This window comes from Caenorhabditis remanei, chromosome I (assembly GCF_010183535.1).
Source record: "Caenorhabditis remanei strain PX506 chromosome I, whole genome shotgun sequence".
NCBI lineage: Eukaryota > Metazoa > Nematoda > Chromadorea > Rhabditida > Rhabditidae > Caenorhabditis > Caenorhabditis remanei.
Window position 1 is genome coordinate 12,956,240 of NC_071328.1, and position 22,423 is coordinate 12,978,662.

Below are 22,423 nucleotides of genomic sequence, written 5' to 3' on the forward strand. Positions count from 1 at the left end.
AAAAATTCAATAAATTTGAAATTTTCGTTCAAAATTTAGTTGTAAAATTTGTGCATTTCAAACTTCAGGCCGATGGGCCGACCCGTGACAAGTTTGATTTTCCTGTTTTTTTTTTGCTGCAAAGGCTTCTAATTTTTTATGCAAATTGACTCAGATCAATGACTCAGAATGACTCAGACACTCGAATATTTTCCCCGATTTATTTCAAACCCTCTGAACGAGGAAGTTCTCTCTCTCTTGATTTATAATTAATTCTGTTCTCTCGACATGAAACCAGTATTCAAATTACAAGTGTCCATTCCCTCCCGTCCCCCGTCCTCCCACTCTCTCTTGACATCTGCTGTTTGAAACCAAATCGGGAAGAACTCGGTTTCAATGAATATTCTATCGAAAAGAGACAGAGATCATACCAGTTGTGTTATGGTTTTACAATTTTATTTTGAACCAGCCTGGCTGCCGCGCCTTCGGCGCTTCATCCGGCTGGCCTCTCCTCATTTACTTGTTCACCTTCTCACACAGGTGAACCGCTGGGGAACACATATGGAACCGCGCGGTGGCGTATGTGCGGCTAAAAAGAATGAGGGTTGGGCCTTATATGTGTCCATATGGATCCCCGCGCGGTCGGCCGAGAACGTGGAGCGCATATGGAACGTATATGGATAGCATAATCAGCATTAATTCTACCAATCGCATTTGGTTGATTATTCTGTATGAAACACTAGAAAGGCTTAATTCATTGTTGTGATTGGTATGTAATGTTATCATGTTGTTTTACTTTTCCTTTTTCCAACTTGTTCACTTCCCATTTCTCGGACTTGTATATTTTCTCCTTTTTCTCGAAGTTCTTTCCTTTTTTTAAACAGATAATGGCAATACTTCAAAAAAAATTGAAAAGCACACACGATTTCCTATAAAAATCTTATGTTAGCTTGGTGGTTATAACACAATCATTGATTCTCAAGCTTTTCTTTGAACTCTGAAAGAAAATGATACCCGTCGAAGAAATTCGAAGTCCGGTATTATGACTTTACTTCGGTATGACAAATACTTACCTTCTTACCTTTAAATCCACCTGAAAAATATGATTTCTTATCATACCGAAGTGAAGCGGAACATCAGACCCGAACTTCTCAACAAAAACTTAAAATTCTAGTTTCTTGAGAAAATAACAACTTTTGTATTGAAAAAATAAGTTTCCGCAAATTTGAATAGATTTATTTTTATTTTTGAAGTTTGCCATTATCTGTTTTGTGCAAAAAGAATGAAGAAAATAGGTGAAAAACTTCGAGAAACGGAGAAAATGGGCCCGGACTTATAGAAAAAAAAATGTCGCGTCGATTTACGGTAAACAACACGCCCACGTGTAATTCCGGAGTGTCGTTGCGGCGGCCGGCCGCCACCCTCAAATATGGACCATACATGGAACGTATATGGGAGCTTTATGGGTGCACGCGCTGCCAGTACACAGAAAAGACGACCGCACATATGCGGCACACGCGCGATCCACTTTTCATTTAGGGACACACATAGGATCCTATTCTGGCACTATCACATATAGGATTCCCAGCGGTTCACCTGTGCAGAAATGTGTCCGCGTGGCCGAGTGGTCCAAGGCGGCGGTCTCTGCGCAAAGAGCGCAAGTTCGATTTTGGGCCCGGCCGCCTTTCTTTCTCATTTCTCAAAATTTGCGGACATTGGGACAGATGGACAAACCCCACATGCGTTTTATATATAAGAATGATATTGTGACAATTTTTCGGTGATAAAGATTGCTCGTAGATTCTGTAAGGGTAGAATACTCATAATTGTCAAGGCCGGGGTAATTGGCTTGGCGCCTAATTTCAAATTTTTTGAATTTTTTTTTCGCGAAAAAAATTCAAATTTTTGACTTTGATTCAGAATTAGAAGAAATTCTGAAAAATCATCAAAAATGTTCACATTTTTGATAAAAAATTGAAAAAGTTTGTATTTTTTTGAAGCCGGGCAATTTATGTTCTCCGAATTATTATTTTTTCAAAATCGAGAGTTTAAGCACCATAAATCGAATAATTCAAGTTTTAAATAGATTTATCACATTTTCCTCGTAACACTAAAATCTGACTTCCTAAATTTGAAATTTTGAAAAAAAAACCTGCGAATTCCAGATTTAGAAAAGAATTTCGGGAACTTACAGGAAAGAACTTTTGGTGGCCTAGGAACACAAAAGTGAAAAGTTCGGCCAGCACTGCTGACTTTTGAAATTTTAAGTGTTTTCAGACGGAAAATCTGAAGGTTGGGAATTTTTTCAGGTGTTTGACTGCTGGCCGAACTATTCTCTTTTTGTGTCTCTAGGCCACGGGAAGTTTTTCCCGTCGTTTTTGCGTTTTTTCTGGAATAATCTCGAAACTCACGGATAAGAAGCGCAGTTCTTTTTCGGTACTACTCTAGCGTCTCTATTAGCCCGTCACAGTTCTTACAACTGCGCTCCACCGAAATTCCCTTGAAAAATGTCTCTTTTTCTCTGAGTCTCTCAATTTCGCACACACTTTTCTTCGGTTTCGGAAGAGCGCAGTTGTAAGAAGCGAGCCGTGCTAATACTCTCCCGATAAGTGATCTTTATAGATCACAACCAGTATTTGCACTTTCTATCAAATCGGCTCAATGACATCATTCCGTATCTCTGCTCCATTAATCGGAAGCTGTCATCCTCCGTCTGTTCTCTCTCTTTTCTCTATTTATTCACATTACTCACTGTTTATACTCGTGTGGCCACCGTATCATTGAAAGGGTGTGAGAAATGAACTCTTAGAGAGAAAAAGACAGCCCCCGACAAATACGATCGGAACTGTCAAAAATTGATAATAAAGGATTGGTGTTCGACACTTTTAGAAGATCAATTTTCGATAGTTTTCAATGAATTTCACTTTTTTTGAAACACTGGCTTGCAACTGCGCTCCACCGAATTCCCCTTGAGTCTCTTTTTCTCTGAGTCTCTTAATTTCACACACTATTTTCTTCGGTTTCGGTAGAGCGCGGTTGTAAGAAGCGTGCCGTGCTAATAGGTGGAAGAGTTTTTCAGAACGGTCGTGTAGTCCTCTCAGACAAGATTAATATCTCTTTTTCAATTCTTGATTTCCAGGTATCCCGTGCTCATGCGTACATACCGATTCTGAAGCAGATACCGAAGGATATGATCGAGATCTGCGAGAGGACACAAACGCTCAAAAAGTTGATTAGTCGATTGGATAATAACGAAGAGACGGGTGATAAGAAGTGAGTTTTTTAAAGTTTTTTTGCGAAAGATTAGGATTTTATTTTGAAAATTCTAGAAAAAAGTGGTTTTAAGTGATTTTCATACCTTCGGTACTGAAAAAAAAGCTTTTTTTTTAAAAGTTTTCCGATTTTTACGGAAAAAAAGTTTTTAAGAACGATTTTTTGTAGGTTTCATAGGTTTTTGCGGAAGCCCCACCCCTCAGATCAGGGTTGGGAGATTCCGGGCCGGGCCGTCTGAAAAATTTTCCTCGGCCCGGCCCGGCCCGGCTCCTGTAGAAATTTGAAATTTTTTTTGATTTTTTTTTGCAAAAAAGTGGATTTTTCGACTGTGTTTTAGAACATCGGTAAAAGCCTTAGCGTACGAGAAAATTTGAGAATTTTGACTTTTTTAAAATGAAAATTTTGCAGAAATTTGTGAAAAAGTGGTGCACATTTTTTCAATCCGGGCCGACCGGGCCGGGCCGGAAGAATTTTTTGTCAGCCCGGCCCGGGCCGGCCCGGAATTTCCCAACCCTGCCTCAGATGCTTTAATTGACTTGCCATCTTAAAACCAGTCCCTCTGTAAGTTAATTGAAAAGAAAATTTACGAATTCTCTTCTAGAATTTTCAATTTCGAAAATCCAATTCGCGTAGAATTGCCCCATAAAACCATTAATTTCGGTTGCTAGGTGGGACGAAAGAAATGCAGATTTTTGGACTAGATGTCGTCATTCTCTCTCTCTCGAATAGACCACTTCAAAAGGGGAGAGAGAAGGGGCTATAAATTGGAGATTTTTCTAGATGGAAATCTATAGATCCTGGGATGGTTATCTGATATGTAAAAAACATTTTTTGAATTGCAAATTTTGAGTTTTTGAGAAAATTCATTTTCAAAAGTTTAAATGAACGGATTTTTTGAGCTTTTTTCGAAATTTTAAAGATATATTGTTCGTTCTTTTGGTACATTTTCAATTTCTCTACTTTTAAAAGGTTTTTTTTTGTAAATTGAAATTGAGTTGCTTTTTTCCAGGGTAACTCCTGAATTTTCTATCCATTTTTTCCTGGAATTTTTCTCGTAATCCAATTCGGATCAGGGCTGTGTGAGAAAATTTTCGGACGAAAAAAATTTTGAAATAGAATCTAAATCAAAAATGTTTCAGAAAGTTTTTGGGAAAAATTTCTCTGAAATTTTCAAAAATTAGGTAACAAACATATTGATTTCCTGATTTTTCCTGAATTTTTTCCTTATTTTGTACTCAAAAACAGATTTCTGGGGGTCTATCCTTGAAATACTTACAGTTTTCATACAAATTCAAGATTTTTGCCTCCGAAAAACTTATTTTATTATTCAGTTTTCTTGAAATTTTTTTTTTCGGTTTTTCGGTCATAAATTTACGAAGAAAAAAAGTTTTTCGAAAAATTTTCGGAAAACTTTTTTCTCACAACTTAGGATCTGATCCTAAATGTACCCTATCCTCTGTTCTTCTTCAGAACATTCTAAATTGATCTCATAAATCTTCCCGACCTTCCACACAGCACGACAACGAAATTGAATGTGTTAGATGAGAGAACACGATGATAATGGCAAAGCAATAAATCAGATAAATCGGAGAGAGAGCTTCTCTCTCTCTCTTTTCTCGTTTTTTAGTGTTTTCTCTCTCTCATTGAAGAGGAGCCATCGAAATGATGAAGCAACAGCTGACTCCTCCCCTCTCTATTTCTACTCGTAGCAAAAAACATGAAAAGATTTCAGCCTTTATCTGAGGAATCCATCATTTTTTCGACACATTACCCTTTGCAGTTTTTTAGAGCCCAACTTTTCCCAAATATGCAGTGATTTCCTTATTTTTAAAGCAGAAGATTCTGATAATTCAGAAAATTCTGTTAAAGACTTTTATCATTGACGTAAAAACGACGAGCCTCCAAAACGCGCCAAAGACGCCCCAGACAAGTTATTACACCAGAAAACGCGTCAAAGGAACGCCAGAAGGTTCTCATTTTCGATAAAATTGAAGTCTGGCGTACCTTTAGCGCGTTGAGAGGCAAAATTCAGTTTTTGGCAAATTCTGGGGCGCCTTGGACGCCTTTTTGGCATTAACATCGATTTTGGGGTAGTTTTTCGTACTTTTCAACTAAAGTCGGCGAAAATCGCTCTAAACGCCACATTTCCCGTTCTCCTGTCTCTAATGAGCTTCGGTGGAAGAGTTTTTCCGCGCAGCCGTGTAGTCCTCTCGAACAAGATTTTTGCTCAAATCCTCGTTTTCTCACTTTTTTCATCAAGTTTTCTATTTTTCGCGCTATAAAATTGGAAAAAATGAAAAAACGAGGAGTTGAGTGAAATCTTGTCCGAGAGAACTACACGACCGCGCGGAAAAACTCTTCCACCTAGGCTCCTTTTGAATCAAGAGAACAGGAATTGTGGTGTTTAGAGCGAGTTTTAGCAGATACGTCAACCAGAGTGTCCGCCGAAAAAAACCTCACGAAAACCCCGAAAAAATCTGAAAACAGTTACTAGGGAAGAATCCCGAGTCAAGATTGAGTCACAGGTCGAGACATATATCACTGAAACGGAAATTTTGCGCTGATTTCAAATATGTATTCTGTTTTTGCTGATTTTTTTGAATAAGCGCGAAATTTCCGTTTTAGTGATATATGTCTCGACCTGCATACTTGCAACGGGCCGGGTCGGGCCGTGAGGAGAATTTTTAAAGACCGGCCCGAAGGCCCGGCTGAAAAATTTGAACTGAAATTTTGAACGAAAATTTGAATTTTTTTCCAAAAATGTCGAATTTTTGAGTGTACTTCAGAATTCAATCAAAAGATAGTTATGCGTCAAATAATTGAAATTTTTAATGAAAAATTTCAAAAAATTTGGGGAAAATAGGTACCTGTTTTTTGAAGCCGGGCCTTCGGGCCGCGCCGGGCCTTGAAAATTCTCTACCGGGCCGTAAATTTGCAAGTATGTCGACCTGTAACTCAATTTTGACTCGGGATTTTTCCCTAGTTAGTCAAAAATAGGAAAAAATGAAAGTAGCTTAAAAATTTAACTTTTTTACCTTGGAACCTTGGAATCTGCAATAAAAATACGACTTATGCATCATACCGCCCATATTTCTCCGCGCACGAAATCTGAAAAAGGCACGCGCGAAAACACCACAGGGAACCTATAATTTGATGCCGAGATTTATTAGTTTTTTTCGAAAAGGACCCCTCCAATTATTTTCTCACTTGTCCCTCCATCCCCTTGTTTACCTCTGTGTCTCAGTCTGCTCTTCTTTCGTTTTTCCTGGTTTTTTTCACTAAATTTTTCCTTTTTTTTCAATCACGTTGAAACGGAAATGGAGAGGAGGAGGAGTGGACCCTTCTTTCCATCCCCTCCTCGTCTTCCCTTTTTTTGAATTAGTTTGAACCTAAAATGTCGCCGTTTTTTTAAGTCTAGATAGGATGTAAATATGGTAGGAGGCGTGGTAGATGACGTGAGATTTTGGCTGAAAAATCTGAAATTTCGTTTAGTCAAAAAAAATCAGTTCTTGAACAGATTCCAAAACTCCACCCAAATTCTCTGATTATGTTTCAATGAACGTGTTGTAATTCATCTGAAAATTGGCTGGAAACTCTGACATTTATTTATTTATTAGCCAAAAACCTATAAATTTTAGTCAGAAATTGTAGCCATCATCCCAACAAGAATCTTGGTTTTTTCTAGTTGGGATATAGAAGACGTGTAGGGGGAAGAGTATCTGGAATCTCAAAAGAGAAATGAAGAAACACAGAATAGGGAAGTAAGGGAGACATAGGGTAAAGAGCAAACAAATGAGATAACGGAGCTTTTTGCAAACACTTTTTGCAATCGAGATTTGGTCCTGCCAGATGAGAAAAATGTGAGGCCATTTTGAATTTTAATCAGAAACTTTTATATAAAAACTGAAGAGAGGCTGAATAGTTTAAAGGCAAATGGGAGATCTAGTATGAGACTTTTTGTCAGCCTCCCTTCAGTTCTTATATAAAAGTTTCTGATTAAGATTCCACGAGCAGCATCTTTTTTTTCTCATCTGGCAGGTTTCGGTCTGACAGCAGTCTGAATTATTTGAGCTAATTAGAATCGAACAAGTTTCGATTCAAATGCTATCATTTGTTCAAGCCATAAATTTCTTTAGATTTTTTGAAATTTTCAAAAAATCCTTATAGAAACTATAATTACGGAACTGGCGAGCGAAGCTCGCCAAAAAAAATTCATTTTTGGGGACCACCACCTGTCCAAAATTTTTTCTAAATTTTTAAACCACCTGTCCAACCAAAAGTGCCTCGGACGATTTTTCGGGGACTGTTTTGAAAATGATATTCAATAAAGACTGTCGGCTCAGATTGCAAGTATATGAACACACGATGAGTCCTGAGCTACCAATGCAGCCGCGCCCTATTGACAAGTATTGTACATTTTTTTACGTCACTGTGATTATTCGAACTTACTATACCGGCCATATAGATTCGAATATTCACCGTGACGCAAAAATGTACCATTCTTGGCAATAGAGCGCGACTGCATATGGGGTAGCCCTGGCTCATTGTGATCCCAGTCATCTGGTACCGGACACCCCCAGAATTCCAGATGTCCATCCACGTTTCGTTTCATCATCTAAACAAAAACTCGTCTCTCTCTCTCCTTTAATCTTCTCCAATTGTCTCCTTTCCTTCTCTCCCTTCTCTAGACCCCATCCGTTCACCTTCCACCAATAGCTCTTTCTCCTCACCACCCTCGAAACCCCCTAAAATTTTAACGGCGTGTTTTATGAAGTGCGCAACGACACTTCTCTCTCCCAGAGTAGCTGACACTAGTAGTTGACAAGTATTACATAATGTGTCGTGGCAGAAGGATGTCATCTCTTGGCGCCTCGTCGCCTATTGTTTCGTTCCACCACCACCAGGCACTCTAATGCTATTACCCTTCTTAGAGAGAGATAGTTGTTTTCTTTTTCAACGTGACGTCTTCAGGGGAGACTTCATAAGATGAAACAAATAGAGCAGACTCTATGGCTCCGAGAGCTCATGAGCCGGGAAAAGCTTGATGGCAGGAAGGTAGCCTTGCACTGCCCCTATATTAGAGGGTTTCAATTATATTAGCACGGCACGTTTCTTACAACTGCGCTCCACCGAAATTGAAAAAAATTGTGTGCAAAATTGAGAGACTCACAAGGGAACCTTTTTCATACGATGGTTGAGAATTTGTTGAAACTTGGCACACATATACTTTCTAATGTGCTCAATTGAATGGCGTTGTCAGAATTTGCAGAGTTATGCTCATTGGCGAGAAATCTCGATCTGAAAATTCTGGAAATCCTAGCCTCATTTTGTCCACTCGACATCGCCCTCTTGACTCTCCTTTTCTCATAAAAAACAGCGAAAATGGCGCAGTAGTAGTGAGGGGGTGCGGTGTTGGAAAGGTGGTGGGTACGGTTCCCCTCCCCGACATTCTTTTTTTGCATTTTTGAATTTCGATTTTCACGAACTTCTGACTGGCTTGAAATACATTTTTTGGATTTTGAATCATCGAAACTAGATAATTGTGTGTTCAGGAATCAGTTATGACAAAAAAAGAAATCTTTTTTTCGAGAATTTTTTTGCATTTCGACCATCAATTGGTGGACGAAGTAAAATTTTTTTTTCGAAAATAAAACAATTTTTCATATGATTTAGTCTTATGAAGAAGTTTCAAAACTTTTCTCTCAAAATATGTTTTTACTTCGTCCACCAATTGATGGTCGAAAGGCGAAAAAATTCTCGAAAAAAAGATTTATTTTTTTGTCATAACTGATTCCTGAACACACAATTATCTAGTTTCGATGATTCGAAATCCAAAAAATGTATTTCAAGCCAGTCAGAAGTTCGTGAAAATCGAAATTCAAAAATGCAAAAAAAGAATGTCGGGGAGGGGAACCGTACCCACCACCTTTCCAACACCGCACCCCCTCACTACCACTGCACAGGTAAAACGGGGATGCCGAGAAATGGGGTGATCGGCAGCTTGAGAACCGCTAACAGGCGAAGAATGGTCGGTCGTCAGCCGAAAAACCGCGAAAAGCTGAAGGGTGGCCGACTGGTGGCCGGTAGACCGCAAACAGCCCAAAAGTGGTCCGAAGTAAAAATTGTTAGAATTCTATAGAAACTCACAACTTTTGTGGAAAAAATTTTGTGTACGATACCTCAGAATCCTTTCTAGTCTAATGACAGTCTTTATTTTTTTTAATTTAATAATTTTGATAAAGTTGCTGACTGGTGGCTGAACGGCGGCTGAAGAACCGCGGGTTGGTCAACGGTGGTTCGTCGGCAGGCCAGTGGCGGCCGAATGGTGGTTCAGGGTGTATGCCTATAGTGATTTTAACAAGTTCTTGTAATCAGGTTTCTGATAGAGTGATGAAAAGAGTTAAGATAAAATGTTTTTCATAGAATGTAGATTAGGATAACAAGATTAAATACAGTAATACCTCTAATAGAGGTGCTCCCAGTAGGAAGAGTTTGGAGCTCAATATCTCAACTCTCTCATGAGCTATCAAATTTTTTCCAACTGAAGAAATATTTTATAAGTATTCAGCTATATTTTGTCTGTTGACAACTTTTTGATATCTCTTTTAAGGAAACATATATACCGCGTTGAACATAGTTCTTTGTCGACACCTCACTAGAGGTGTTACGGTAAATTATACACTGTCACTTACAATTCTTTTTAGTTTTGCCTAATTCCCAATGTTCGAAAGTCTTGTTCAGAGTGCTAAATGACTCATGAATCAACCTAATGTTTCCAGTTACACTTCTGGAATCTTGATAAGTGTTAGAACAATGGAACTACTCTATGTTTTCCGACACTAGTATAAAAGTGTTTCTTTTTTCAAAACGATCTGTTCTTTCTCTGATTTTTTGTGTTTTCTGTTAAAAATTCGCTTTAAAATCTGTTCTTTAATTGCTAATTGACTCACAGCCAGGGAAGCAGTGAAGCCTCCACTGGAAAGCGCAACGACACTCCGCTATCCCGGCCGAGCGTGTTGTTTACCGTAAATCCACATCACATTTATTTTATTCTCCGGCAGTCATTTTTCCCCATTTTCAAAGCTTATTTCGCTTAAACTCGAGTTTTTTCACTGAAAACAAGTTACAAAATGTAGAGAAAAGTTAAATTTATCTATTGAAAACTGTCGGAAGCTATTTTCGAAACAAAGTTTGGACTTTGGCAACGAAAATCGGCTTTTCGAAAATCAAAATAGAGTTTCCTTACGATTTTCATTTCGGAGCATTCTAATATATGATTTCAGGTGGATAAAAAGGTAAGTAAGTAAGTTTGAATTGCTCCGAAATGAAAATCGGTTGAAAATTCGTATTTTTTGGGCCTTGTGGCGGAAGTCGGTTTTCAAACACCTTTAAATGAAAATGGGGTTGTTTCGCTAAATTTCTTATTGAAACGAAGTTAATATTTTTCAGTTGGAAATGAGGTAGGCCAGTAAGTTATCGTTTCGAAAAGAAAATTAGTCAAAAATAACAGTCGTAACTTGTTTTTTATGAAAAAAGATTGAGTGAAAATCGGAAAAAATCACAAGTCCGGAGAATATGGGAAAATGAACGAAGAAGGAATTACAATACTACATTAAAACACATTGTTAACTAAGTATATAGGACTAATAAAGTAGAAATCGTATTCAGAACGAAGCATTATACCAATAATAGGGGGTAGGTGCTGCCCAAATTTTGAATCGCCAGCAGCTCAAAGGCAGGCTGCCGGCGGCCCGGGGTTTGAACTGCGGGTTGTTCCCGTTTGAACCTCCTCCGGGCTGCCGATCACCCATTTCTCGGCATCCCCGTTTTACCTGTGTGCGCCATTTTCGCTGTCTTTTTTATGAGAAAAGGAGAGTCAAGAGGGCGATGTCGAGTGGACAAAATGAGGCTAGGATTTCCAGAATTTTCAGATCGAGATTTCTCGCCAATGAGCATAACTCTGCAAATTCTGACAACGCCATTCAATTGAGCACATTAGAAAGTATATGTGTGCCAAGTTTCAGCAAATTCTCAACCATCGTATGAAAAAGGTTCCCTTGTCAGAGAAAAAGAGACATTTTTCAAGAGCATTTCGGTGGAGCGCAGTTGTATGAAATGTGAGGAGCGAATAGCCCTAATTTCTTCGTGAATTCTCCCGAATCTTGTTATTCTGATCACTGACTTTGTTGTCTTGATAATCAAGACTTGACCACTTCTCAATAATCAACGTCTCCTTTTTTCCATTTTTTTCCTTCTACCGTGAGAATCTGAAAAAGAATAATCGAGTCGCGTGTTTTTATGCAAATTCTCGGAAATCTAGAAGCTTCTCTCCAGGCAATGAGTTTAAATATTTTTTATTGAAAAAAGCTTGGTTTTTTCGGTTTTTTTTATTAAAAAAACTCAAATTCTCTAGTGATAAGCTCTAGATCTGGCCCATTTTTGCAGTTTGTTCGATATTTTTTTAGTTTGACGAATTTCAGTTTGAGAACAGATTAGATCTATACTTGCAGATCCGGTCGAAACGGTCCGTCACGGTCCGGCTCGAAACTCGCTTCAACCTTAGTTTTATGAGCTAAAAAATATACCAAAATGTAAATCTCGATGAGTTCTATGGTTTTGGTCTACTACGGGCCAGGTGGCGTGCCTCGGTCCTGAATAAAGTGCAAAATAACTGGAAAATTGCCCAAAAAACCATTCAAGTCCTGCCTGCGGCACAATAACGAATGGACGTACCGCCCGTAGTAGATCTCACATGGGAAGTTCATGAGTTGAATTTCTTCTATAAATTGGACCTCAGATACTTTCGACCCTGCTGATTCCAAAATTTCTCGAAAAATCTGCCACGCTTTTAGTAAAAGTTTAGATGGCTCATAACGCGCCACGTGAGCTTTTGGCTGATTTTTCTTGCAATTTTTTAATCAATAGGGTCGAAAGTATCTTACAATTAGGCCGTTTTTATAGAAAATGTTCAACTCGCCGAGATCTACATTTTGGTATATTTTTCAGCTCATATGGTTGAGTTTAAAGCGAGTTTGGTTTGAAAGTATGATCAGAAATATAAACCATAAATCAGCAGAATCTCACTGATAAACTGCTGAAACCAAAGGGTTTTTGATCAAATTTTCCTTCAAAAGGGTACATAAAATAAGTCTTCTCCAATCCAGATTTTCATTATAAACCAATCCATTTTGAGTTGAGTAAACATCATCCGTTTCACGAGAAAGAATACCCAAAAACTACTTTAATAACCCTAAGGACGTTTCTCGTTTCGTCTTCTAGGCTGTCGCACGGCCGGCCGCGGCCCTCGGCTTTTAGGGCCGCCGAGGCCGCGGATTAACCAAATGGGCCGAATTTTTGTACATCGACTAATCTTTTGGTCCTCTACAAGGCCGCCTGAAGAAGCGAAAATTTTCCATGGCTGGGAACTGAGATATAGAATCGGCCCACGGCCTTTTTGACAGCCTTGCTTCTAGGTCACTCATCTGTCCATATGATGACCCGAATACATATAAACGACGAGAAGACATCAAAATTAAGCTGTTGCTCTTTCGTTTCGTTTCGTCCCCTTTTTCTTCTTCTTCCTCCTTCCTCTTCATTGTTTATTTTATCCGAAATTGAACCCGTCTTCCTCCCGTCCGAATTGACGGAAATCGTCAAAATACATTCGAATAGAGATTTGTCCTCTCTTTCTCTCTGTGACCTTTTCTACTCTTAATTCCAATTTCAGATAAGATTAGATGAGAGGATTATAGTTGAGATTTGGAAAGACTACGACTCTTGAAATTTAGCTGTTTTTCGATGTCACTGTCAGAGATTACTGTAGGGTTACTGTAGCTGGAGGTATCGAAAACAAATGAAAGCTTTAAAAAAAGTTAAGCTAAAACGCGTCCAAAACGCGCCAGACACAGAATCTTTTTGTGTTTTGCTCGATTTTAGTCGGGTTACGGTAGGTTTACTATAGATGTTTAACTCAGATATTTACTCAAATAACTAAAATATATTAAATCCAGAAAAAAATATTAAAAAACTGAAATTTTCCAGTTTTCGAAATATGTAACTCTGATTTTTACCCAAAATCTTTAAAAATCGCTAACAAAATTGATCATGACCCTTTACTGGTGGTCTAGAAAACAAAAACTCGGCCACAAGCAGTTTTTGACTGTTTTTAAGTGAAAAAAAAAAACTAATTAATTATAGCATCTAAATCTGTTGTATAAAGCGATCAAAATCAGTCTGAAAATATCAAATCGGTTCATACTTGTTAGGGCCCGGCTTCAAAAAAAACCAATTTATTCAATTTTTCAACAAAAATGTGAAAAAGTTTTTTTCTTCTTTTAAGAATTTCTTCTAATTCTGGATCACACTCGAAAATTTGACTTTTCAAAAATTTTTTAAAAATTAAAAAAAAAAATTAAAAAATTAAAATTTTCAACAATATTCAAATTTCGACAGGAGCCGGGCCGGGCCGAGGAAAATTTTTCAGTCGGCCCGGCCCGGCCCTGAATTTCCCAACCCTGGCTTAGGGCCTTTAGAAGTATGAATCGACATGATTTTGAAGTTGAATTTTTCATTAGAACGCGATTCCGATTCCGAAAGAAGCGCCCACGACACCCCAGCCACCTATACTATAACCCAAAAAAGGGCTCTTGACTCTCCTCTTTTTTCTTCGATTACCGATAAACTGGTCATAAATCTCTGTGTGCTCCGGAATCTGCCACCCGGAACACAACATTTCCTTTTTCCTCTCTCATTCCATATACTCCAATTTTCAGCCAAACGACCACCACCACGACTACAACGACTTCTTCTTCTTCTAATACAAGGCAATAGTCGATTCCATATTCTACTCACCTACCTTCTTCTTAAATCGACGTCTTCCTCTCTTCCTCTCCGTCCGCCTACAATTATATCGGGCGGTACCCTCTTTGAAATATATATATATACTTAATGGACGTGGGCTCCTCGATTCTCCGACCACCGCCCGTCATGATTCCTAGTCGACTCATCATTATCCTTCTCCTCATTGTCACCGTTACTGGGGTGACACGGAAACCGGTGATGTGTCTGCAGTGTGGTGGTGAGAAGTATGAGGGAAGTGTTAGGTAAGAGGAGATGGTTTTTGATGGAAAATTGAAAGATGCAAACGTGCTCTATTGAGAAAAAAGGCTGAAATTTCGAAAACTAGGGAGCCGAAACTCTGAAAAATGGGCTCTGGGACGTTTCGAAACCGAGCCATTTGGCAACCTCGACAATTTAAAACCAGATATTTCGAAGGCGTTTTCCAATATATTTTTTGAATTTAGTGTCGAATAAACGTCAGGTTTCGAAATTTTTGGTTATGAAATTTCAAAGTTGCCAAATGTTTCGGTTTCAAAATGTCTGGTTTCGAAACGTACCGAGACCGAAAAATCATAATTTTTCAACTTTGGTGACACTCACATCATTACGGTACCTTCTCTCATAATTTTTTTTTCAAAAACATTTCCATAGAGCGCGTTTGCATTCACATTTCCTTCAATTTTGAGAAAAATTTCGAAGTTATAATTAAAATTCCAGGTTATCACGAGATGTGTGCTGCAAAGCGACACCGATTATGTGTTTACAGGGACAGGTGAGTTTTTTGTGGGCGGAGCTTGTTGTCGGAGTCTTCGAATCGAAATTCAATTCAAAATGTTGAATTTTTTTCCGAAAATGTCGAATTTTTGACTATACTTCAGAATTGAATCAAAAGCTAGTTATGCATCAAGAAATTGAATTTTTCTAATCTAAATTTTAATGTAAAATGTTTTTTAATTCCCGGCCCTGTCCGGGGTGAAATTTGACAATTTCAAAAAAAAAATTCCAAAAATTTCCCAATTTTTCAGGTGTGTCTCCGAGCACTCGTCTACTCTCCGTACGGTAACTTCTTCCTATCGGGTTGTCATCCCGAGGAGGATCATCTAAGTGGTTGTGATTTCCATTCTCTTCCTCACAACTCATCAGTTCATCGATGTGTTTGTAAGGATGCCGAGTGTCAGAATGACTTTCCTGGCGACTGTCCGATCAAAGGGATTACGGATACTACGGTAGGTTGAATAGAGCACGTTTGCATTGGAAATAGAAAACGGCTACGAGAAAATCATATTTTTGATCAAATTTTTAAAATTTTGAAAAATCCAATTTTTTGATTCATAACTAGGTTTCGATTGATTTCTGAAGTATATCCAAAAATTCAAAATTTTCGGATTTTTAAAAAAAATTTTGTAAAAATTTATACAACCGCGCCCCATCGGAAACGAGAGAGTATCGGAGAGAGACGCAGATTTTCACAGTTTTTGACCTACTCTCGCTGTTTTTCATAAAAATTTACAAAAAATATTATAAAAATTGCGAAAATAGGTAAAAAAAAAACTGTGAAAAGCTGTGTTCGGCGCGAGAAAAAAACTCTGCGTCTCTCGCCGATACTCTCTCGTTAATAAAAAAAAATAGAACTCTAGTTCGATTGGAGCGCGTTTGCATTCGTGACTTTTTAGAAGAATTTTAACCAGTTTTCGAGGAGAAAAGTCGACTAAAAACACTTATTTTATGAAGATAAAGTCTTTGTCTATTTAATAGTCAACAAAAAACTATATAAAATTATATTAGATAAGCCCAATAAGCATTTTCAAAACCAGTGGTAGAGTTCCATTTTGTAGCAGTTCTATTTTTCCGAGTTCTAAAATCGAGTTCCATCGAAAATGTGACCATGCGACCATTTTTAACTGTTTTTCAGAATTTCTTCTAATTCTGAATGATAGTCGAAAATTTGACTTTTTCGCGAAAAAATTTGACTTTCGCGCCAATTTGCCCGGGCCTTGACAACTATGGTAATAGTTTTAGAAAATTCTTTGAAAATTCCAATTCCAGAAACCCGTTCCAACGACCACCCTGGCGCCCACCTCCACTCCACCATCCCTCATCGCCCGGAATCGAACACGAATCAATTCGCCACGTAATCGACATCATCACAATCATAGTGTGACAAGCACTTCTTCCTCAATGTTCTCATCATCACTTCTATTTTCTTCATGGGTTTTTGTTGTTACCGTTCTTTGATCTCTTTTTTTGTTTTCTTGACGCCTTTATTATTTGATATATTGAAAATGATGATAAATGCCCCCGCCACTGTTCTCTCTTGTTTCCATTCCGCCCATATTTCTCATCGATTGTATCTTCCTATAATCACGTCGGCCTGTCTAAAGGTGTATCTCTATTTTTACATAATTGTCAATGTCCGGGTAGTTGGCGCAAAAATTCAAAATTTTTAAAAAATTTTTGAATTATTTTGCGAAAAAAAGCACATTTTCGACTATCATTCAGAATTAAAAACAATTCTAAATAATCATCAAAAATGTTTAAATTTTCCATGAAAAATTGAAATAATGGAAAAAAATTGGGAAAAATTGGTTCTTTCATAGTTGTCAAGGCCCGGCTTCAAAAAATGAACCAATTTTTTTATTTATTTTTGAAATTTTTCATCGAAAATATGACCAATTCTGATGTTTTTTCAATATTTCTTTTAATACTGAATGATAGTCGAAAATTTGACTTTTTCGCGAAAAAATTCGAATTTTGGCGCCAATTTACCCGGGCCTTCGGGCCTTGACAACTATGCACATTTTCGATTGAAAATAGAAAAAATTGGTTCATTTTTTGAAGCTGCACCTTTAAACAGGTGGCCGAGAATTCTCCCTCTTCCACCGCTTCCCTTTTCTTATCACCACGTTGTCCTTTTTCTACAACGACAATTAAAGACACGAAATGATTATTTGCACTTTTCTTCTCTTCTTCCCCTTTCAACGAGTTTTCACTCTTATCACCACCCACATTTTCGTTTTCACGCCTTCCCCCTAAAATTTTAGAATTTGTTCCCAGTTTTTCCATTTACGTGTATCTCTATCGGAAAATGCTTTAATTTTGATTTAAAATTATGAATTCATATTTTTGCTAGTTTTCTAGTTTTCCTACCAACTTATTACTAGTTTCTATTCAAATATATGTACTTGTTGAAGTGTGATGTGTGTGAGTGTGTACTTAAACACGTTTCATCATCATCTATAATAGTAATCCGTGCAGCGGAAGGAGCATTAAAACAGGAAAGGATTAAAAACGAGTGAAGGGCCCTCGTTTCCCATTTCTTCGCCCCATTCGCGACGAGATTTTTCCCCTTTTTCCTGCTTTTCTTGGCAAATATTCACTCACGTCATGTGCATACTTTCTTATTACTTTTTTTTTGTTCGAGAGTGAAAAAACAGCGAGAAATACTGAAATTTTTAGATTTTTCGCATTTTTGCTGGTTTTTCTTCTAAAAAATTGGAGTTTTGGAGAAAAATTAGTGAAATATTCATCGATTCTGCTGAATTACCGACCTAAACCATGAAAAATTCGCATTTTTAGGCTAATCGTGATCATGATTCATCAGAAAAAATAGAAAACTGAAAATTTCAAAAACTTTTTTGAAATTTGAAGTAAGTACAGAATTTTCGACATTTTTTCCTCTCGAAAATTGTATTTTTTCAATAAAAATCAGATTTTCTCAGTTTCTTGTCGATTTCATTCAAAAAATTCGAAAATTTCGGCCTTTTTTGTCAGAAATTGTAGTTTCTTCTCAAATTTTCCGACTTGTTGAAAATATTTTTTCCAAACATACAAAAGTTTTCTAAAATTAGGCCAGGTTTGACGATTTTTCTGTTTTTTTTGTATAAAAATGCTTAGAAAATGTATAAGTCAGTAAATAGACAATTTTCCACTTTTTTTCTTCTAAAAACAGCCATTTCTAATTTGTGCCATACATGAAAAATAAAGGTCAACCAAAGAGTAGTACTCTATCCATCCTTGCGAATTCACAATGCACATAAACCAAAAGACTACACATTTTCTCTGTTTTCCGTCGATGTTCTTCTACTCCATCAAGCCTGACTATATTTTTACACGAATATACGAAAAAATTGAAAATTTTTACCATGAAAATCAGTTTTTACGTGAATTTCCTGGTTTTTGTGCTAAAATCTCTGAAAACTATGGAAACGTGTTATGAAATTCTCCCAGTTTTTACAAAAGAGCGCCACAAAGAATGTCGATGAATACATTTGCTCGCTCATTCACAAGCGTGTTCAGGAAAAATTTTCTGAAGGTAATTTCAAACTTTTAATCTGAAAATTACTCGAATTCCGGTGTAAAAAAATAATTTTCGATTTTTTAAAGTTTAAAATAGGAAAGCATGCCAACTTCCACTTTGAAAACAGTTGGCGAAAATCTTAATCAAAAATGGAAAATTTTTTGTTTTATGTGCATTTTGACGTGACGGTGTTTGCAGACAATGCGTTTTAATTGACGACAATTAATAAAAAACTTTCAGAACTTCGTTTTTATAACTTTTTCTACTCCTAATGCTCAATTCCAGACTGAAATTTTCATTTTCAGATGACCAACGCCGAAGTGGTTGCCGAGTTGGAAAGAGAGCGTGACCGTCGTGTTCTCTCCATTCAAAGCCACGTTGTCCATGGTTACGCCGGAAACAAGTGCTCGGTTTTCCCGCTTCAGGTGCCCAATAGGGAATTCATCAAAAAATGATCAGAATTGCAAAATCTCGGCCCGGAGTCAAAAATGTGCCAAATTTTTTCAAAAAAAAATTTTGTAAAATGTTTGAATTTGTATCTCAAATAGTCAAAATCATAAATTTTCTTTTCTAGACCAGCCGGCGGATTTCTAGGCCATGTGTAGATTTACGGGAGAATTTTTTGTGATTTTTTCAGCATCCATGTACTTTATAGCTACTTTTGAACTGAATTCGTAATTTTATTGATTTATTTCATGCTTTGTAATCGTTTGATCACTCTTTTTCCGATATTTGCTGAAAAAATTACAAAAATTCTCCCGTAAATCTACACATGGCCTAGAAATCCACGGGCTGGCCTAGAAAAGGTCAAGCAAAAAATACCTCCAAACCAGGAGTTTTTTGCTTTTTTTGCTACTTTCTGAATAACAAAAACTATTTTTTCTACCCTAGAATATGTCCAATATATCGATAGTTGAAAAAATAGTCGAAAGTTTGACTTTTTTGCAAAAAATCAAGAAATTTTCGAAAAGTTCCTATTTTTGCACTGAAACTCGAGCCGGTGAAAAATCTGAAATCGGCCCGTTTCAAGCCTGAAAATAATTGATTTTTTTTTGCAGTTACACGGTTTCGAAGTCGACGCGATCAACAGTGTCCAATTCTCTAACCACGCGGGTAACATCGAATATTTGACGCTTCCAACAAGTAACTTTCGGGCCCCTTTTATCAATTTTCAATCGATATTAGAGCATACCGAGACACTTTTTTTGATTTTTTTAGTTGGAATATGCTTTTTAGTTTGAAAAAATCATTATTTTTCAAATTAAAAAAAAATTTAAAAAAATTTAAATACTCAGGATACGAAACAGTGAAGGGACAGAAGCTGACGGAGAAGGAATTGGAGGATTTGTATGAAGGATTGACAGCAAATAAGATAAACAATTATACACATGTTCTCACTGGTAAGTTAAAAAAAAATTTTCATAGCTGCCAAAAACAATTTTTCGAATTGTTTGAAAATTATTGAATTTCTTTCGCGATAAAGTCAAAATTTCTCGTATCATTCAGAATTAGAAGTAAATTGTGAAAAATCATCAAAAATTTCACATTTTCGATGAAAAATTAGAAAAAAATTGGGTCATTTTTTGAAGCCGGGATTTTCCGGGCCGAGCCTTGACTGACAAATACGGATTTTTTTGAAAATTATCGCAAAAAAGTCAAATTTTTAACTATAATTTAGCATTACAAGAATAACTGAAAAATTATCGAAAATTTCCAAAATTAAAAAAAATTGGAACTTTACACTTTTTCACGATAAAATTTCAATTGATGTAATTTCTGAAAAAAACTTTTTTTTTGGATTTTTCGACAAAATTTCGACTTTTCAACATACGTGCGATTTCCCCCGTATTTGTTCAAATTTTCAGTAAAAATGAATGAAAATTTTCAACTTTCTCAAAAATTCAGGGAGATAAATTTCATAATTTATATTTTCAAAAAATACTCGAAAACAATGAAAATTACATTCATCACATCACATGTTCTCAGGATACTGTGGAAATGTGACATTCCTTCAAAAAATCGCCGATGTCGTGAAGGATTTGAAGCAAAAAGATCCGGAGACGAAGTTCGTCTGCGATCCGGTGATGGGCGATAATGGAAGATATGTAAGTGTCAAGAAGCTCCGCCCACTTTTGCAACTCTGGCGGACAGATTTGTGGCAGACTTGCCAAGGCCCGAGTTTTTGGCGCCAAAACTCAAAATTCAAATTTTTTTGAATTTTTTTCAGAATTGATGATTTTTTGCATAAAAATCCTAAAATAGAGCTGGTTTTTCATATTTTTCTAAAAAACTATAATTTTCAGTACACACCGAAAGAGTTGATGCCCGTCTACCGTGATCTCATAATTCCACTCGCCGACGTTTTGACTCCAAACGCTTTCGAATTGGGCGAATTGACTGGATCTCCGATTGAAACTGAAGAGGATTGTCTGAAAGCAGTTGGAGAATTACACGCGAAAGGAGTCAAGACAATTGTGGTGACGAGTGGAGTGACTGGTGCACAGACTCAGGAGAGTTTGAGATGTTATGCCAGTGTTCAGGGATCCGATTGCTATCGATTCACGTTCCCAAGATTGATGGGACAATTCGTGGGAACTGGTGAGTTGGAGTTATCGAAGAAATTGTCAAAAATCCCGATAGAATCACCAAAGGCTCAAAATTCCAAAGTGGTCATTGCTGGCCGATCTTTTTTATTTTGCGTTTCTAGGCCACGGAGAGTTCTTCCCCCGTAATGTTAGATATCATGGTAGTCCTGGCCTAGGAGCCAAAATTTGAATTTTATTGAATTTTTCAATTTTAAAGCGATTTTCATCAATTATTATCAATTGTCGACGATTATTTATTACTTTTTTCAAAAAAAAAAGAATGAAAAAGATCGCTTGAAAATCGAAAAAGTCTTGAAATTTCAAATTTTCCTCAAAATCTTTTCAAAGTGTGTAGAAAAGTATGGGCATTCCAATGCTAATACTCAACAAAAAAAACCGAAAAAAAAAAGAAATACAACAACAAAAGTTCGGCCAGCAGTGACCAATCTCTAGCATTCTCAAGCTGGAAACTCGCGATTCGGTGTTTAAAAAAAAAGGGTTTTTGTGTATCATTATGGTCGAAAAAATCAGTCTGAAACGAGTTAGGAGACATCAAAGTGCCAAAAATCGCACCTCGTCATGCAGTTTTTCAGTTCATTCCAATTTAAATTCGTGCTCGTGAAAAGAATATTTTCCGAAATGTGTACTGAAAAAAACTGCACGAAGAGAAACAATTTTCGGCACTTTGAGGCCTCATAACTCGCTACAGACTGATTTTCAGACATGGCTCCAAGACATAGTTGTCAAGGCCCGAAGGCCCGGGCCGGTAGAAAATTTTAAGGCCTGAAATGTTTTCAATTTTTCATCGAAAATGTGACCATTTTTTACTATTTTTCAGAATTTCTTCTAATTCTGAATGATAGTCGAAATTTTGGCTTTTTCGCGAAAAAATTCAAAAAATTTGACTTTCGCGCCAATTTGGCCGGGCCTTCGAGCAGGGCCGGGCCCTGAATTCGCTGACAAGACTTCTGTTTCTTTCAGGAGACGTATTCGCCTCTCTTCTCGTCGTCTGGCTCGACGAACTGAACGGAGACATCTCGGAAGCGGTGAAAAAAGTGCTCTCCTCCCTGCAATGTCTCATTCGAAAAACCAGCGACTACGCCCAATTACAAGTGGACACGAACTCTCGTGCAATGTGTGAACTCCGTCTGATTCAATCGAGAAAAGAGTTGCTTTGGCCGCCGAGTTGTGACAAAATCCACGTGGAGAAAGTGGGAAAATAGAGGAAATTCTCGAGAATTTATTGATTTTTCCATTCCTATTCCTGAGCTTGTGCATAATTATTTAAATTAGATTTTAATTCGACTCGAAATATGTTTTTTTTTAATTGGAAAATCTGTGATGATGTCCGTTTTATTGCTTTTTATTTATTCATGTACTAAAAAAACTTTAACTTTATTAAAACTGACGCAAGTACGATAGAGCGCACTTGCTACAAATCATGGCTAGA

General features: G+C 37.2%; 2 protein-coding genes across 2 annotated transcripts; both read left to right on the forward strand.

Annotated features, from left to right (window-relative positions):
* Positions 1 to 14,199: 14,199 nt before the first annotated feature.
* GCK72_002905 (uncharacterized protein) lies at positions 14,200 to 16,326 on the forward strand (the record flags this gene model as incomplete). The annotated part of the gene is made up of 4 exons (XM_003099040.2): positions 14,200 to 14,354; positions 14,809 to 14,863; positions 15,117 to 15,317; positions 16,138 to 16,326. 4 exons carry the CDS (start codon positions 14,200 to 14,202, stop codon positions 16,324 to 16,326), a joined length of 600 nt encoding a protein of 199 aa, XP_003099088.2.
* A 2,367-nt stretch (positions 16,327 to 18,693) lies between these two features.
* Positions 18,694 to 22,196, forward strand: GCK72_002906 (uncharacterized protein; the record flags this gene model as incomplete). Its single annotated transcript, XM_053723682.1, has 6 exons — positions 18,694 to 18,813; positions 19,447 to 19,501; positions 19,684 to 19,788; positions 20,375 to 20,493; positions 20,692 to 20,986; positions 21,955 to 22,196. The coding sequence occupies 6 exons, from the start codon at positions 18,694 to 18,696 to the stop codon at positions 22,194 to 22,196; spliced, it is 936 nt and encodes a 311-aa protein (XP_053592327.1).
* Between the last annotated feature and the right edge of the window lie 227 nt (positions 22,197 to 22,423).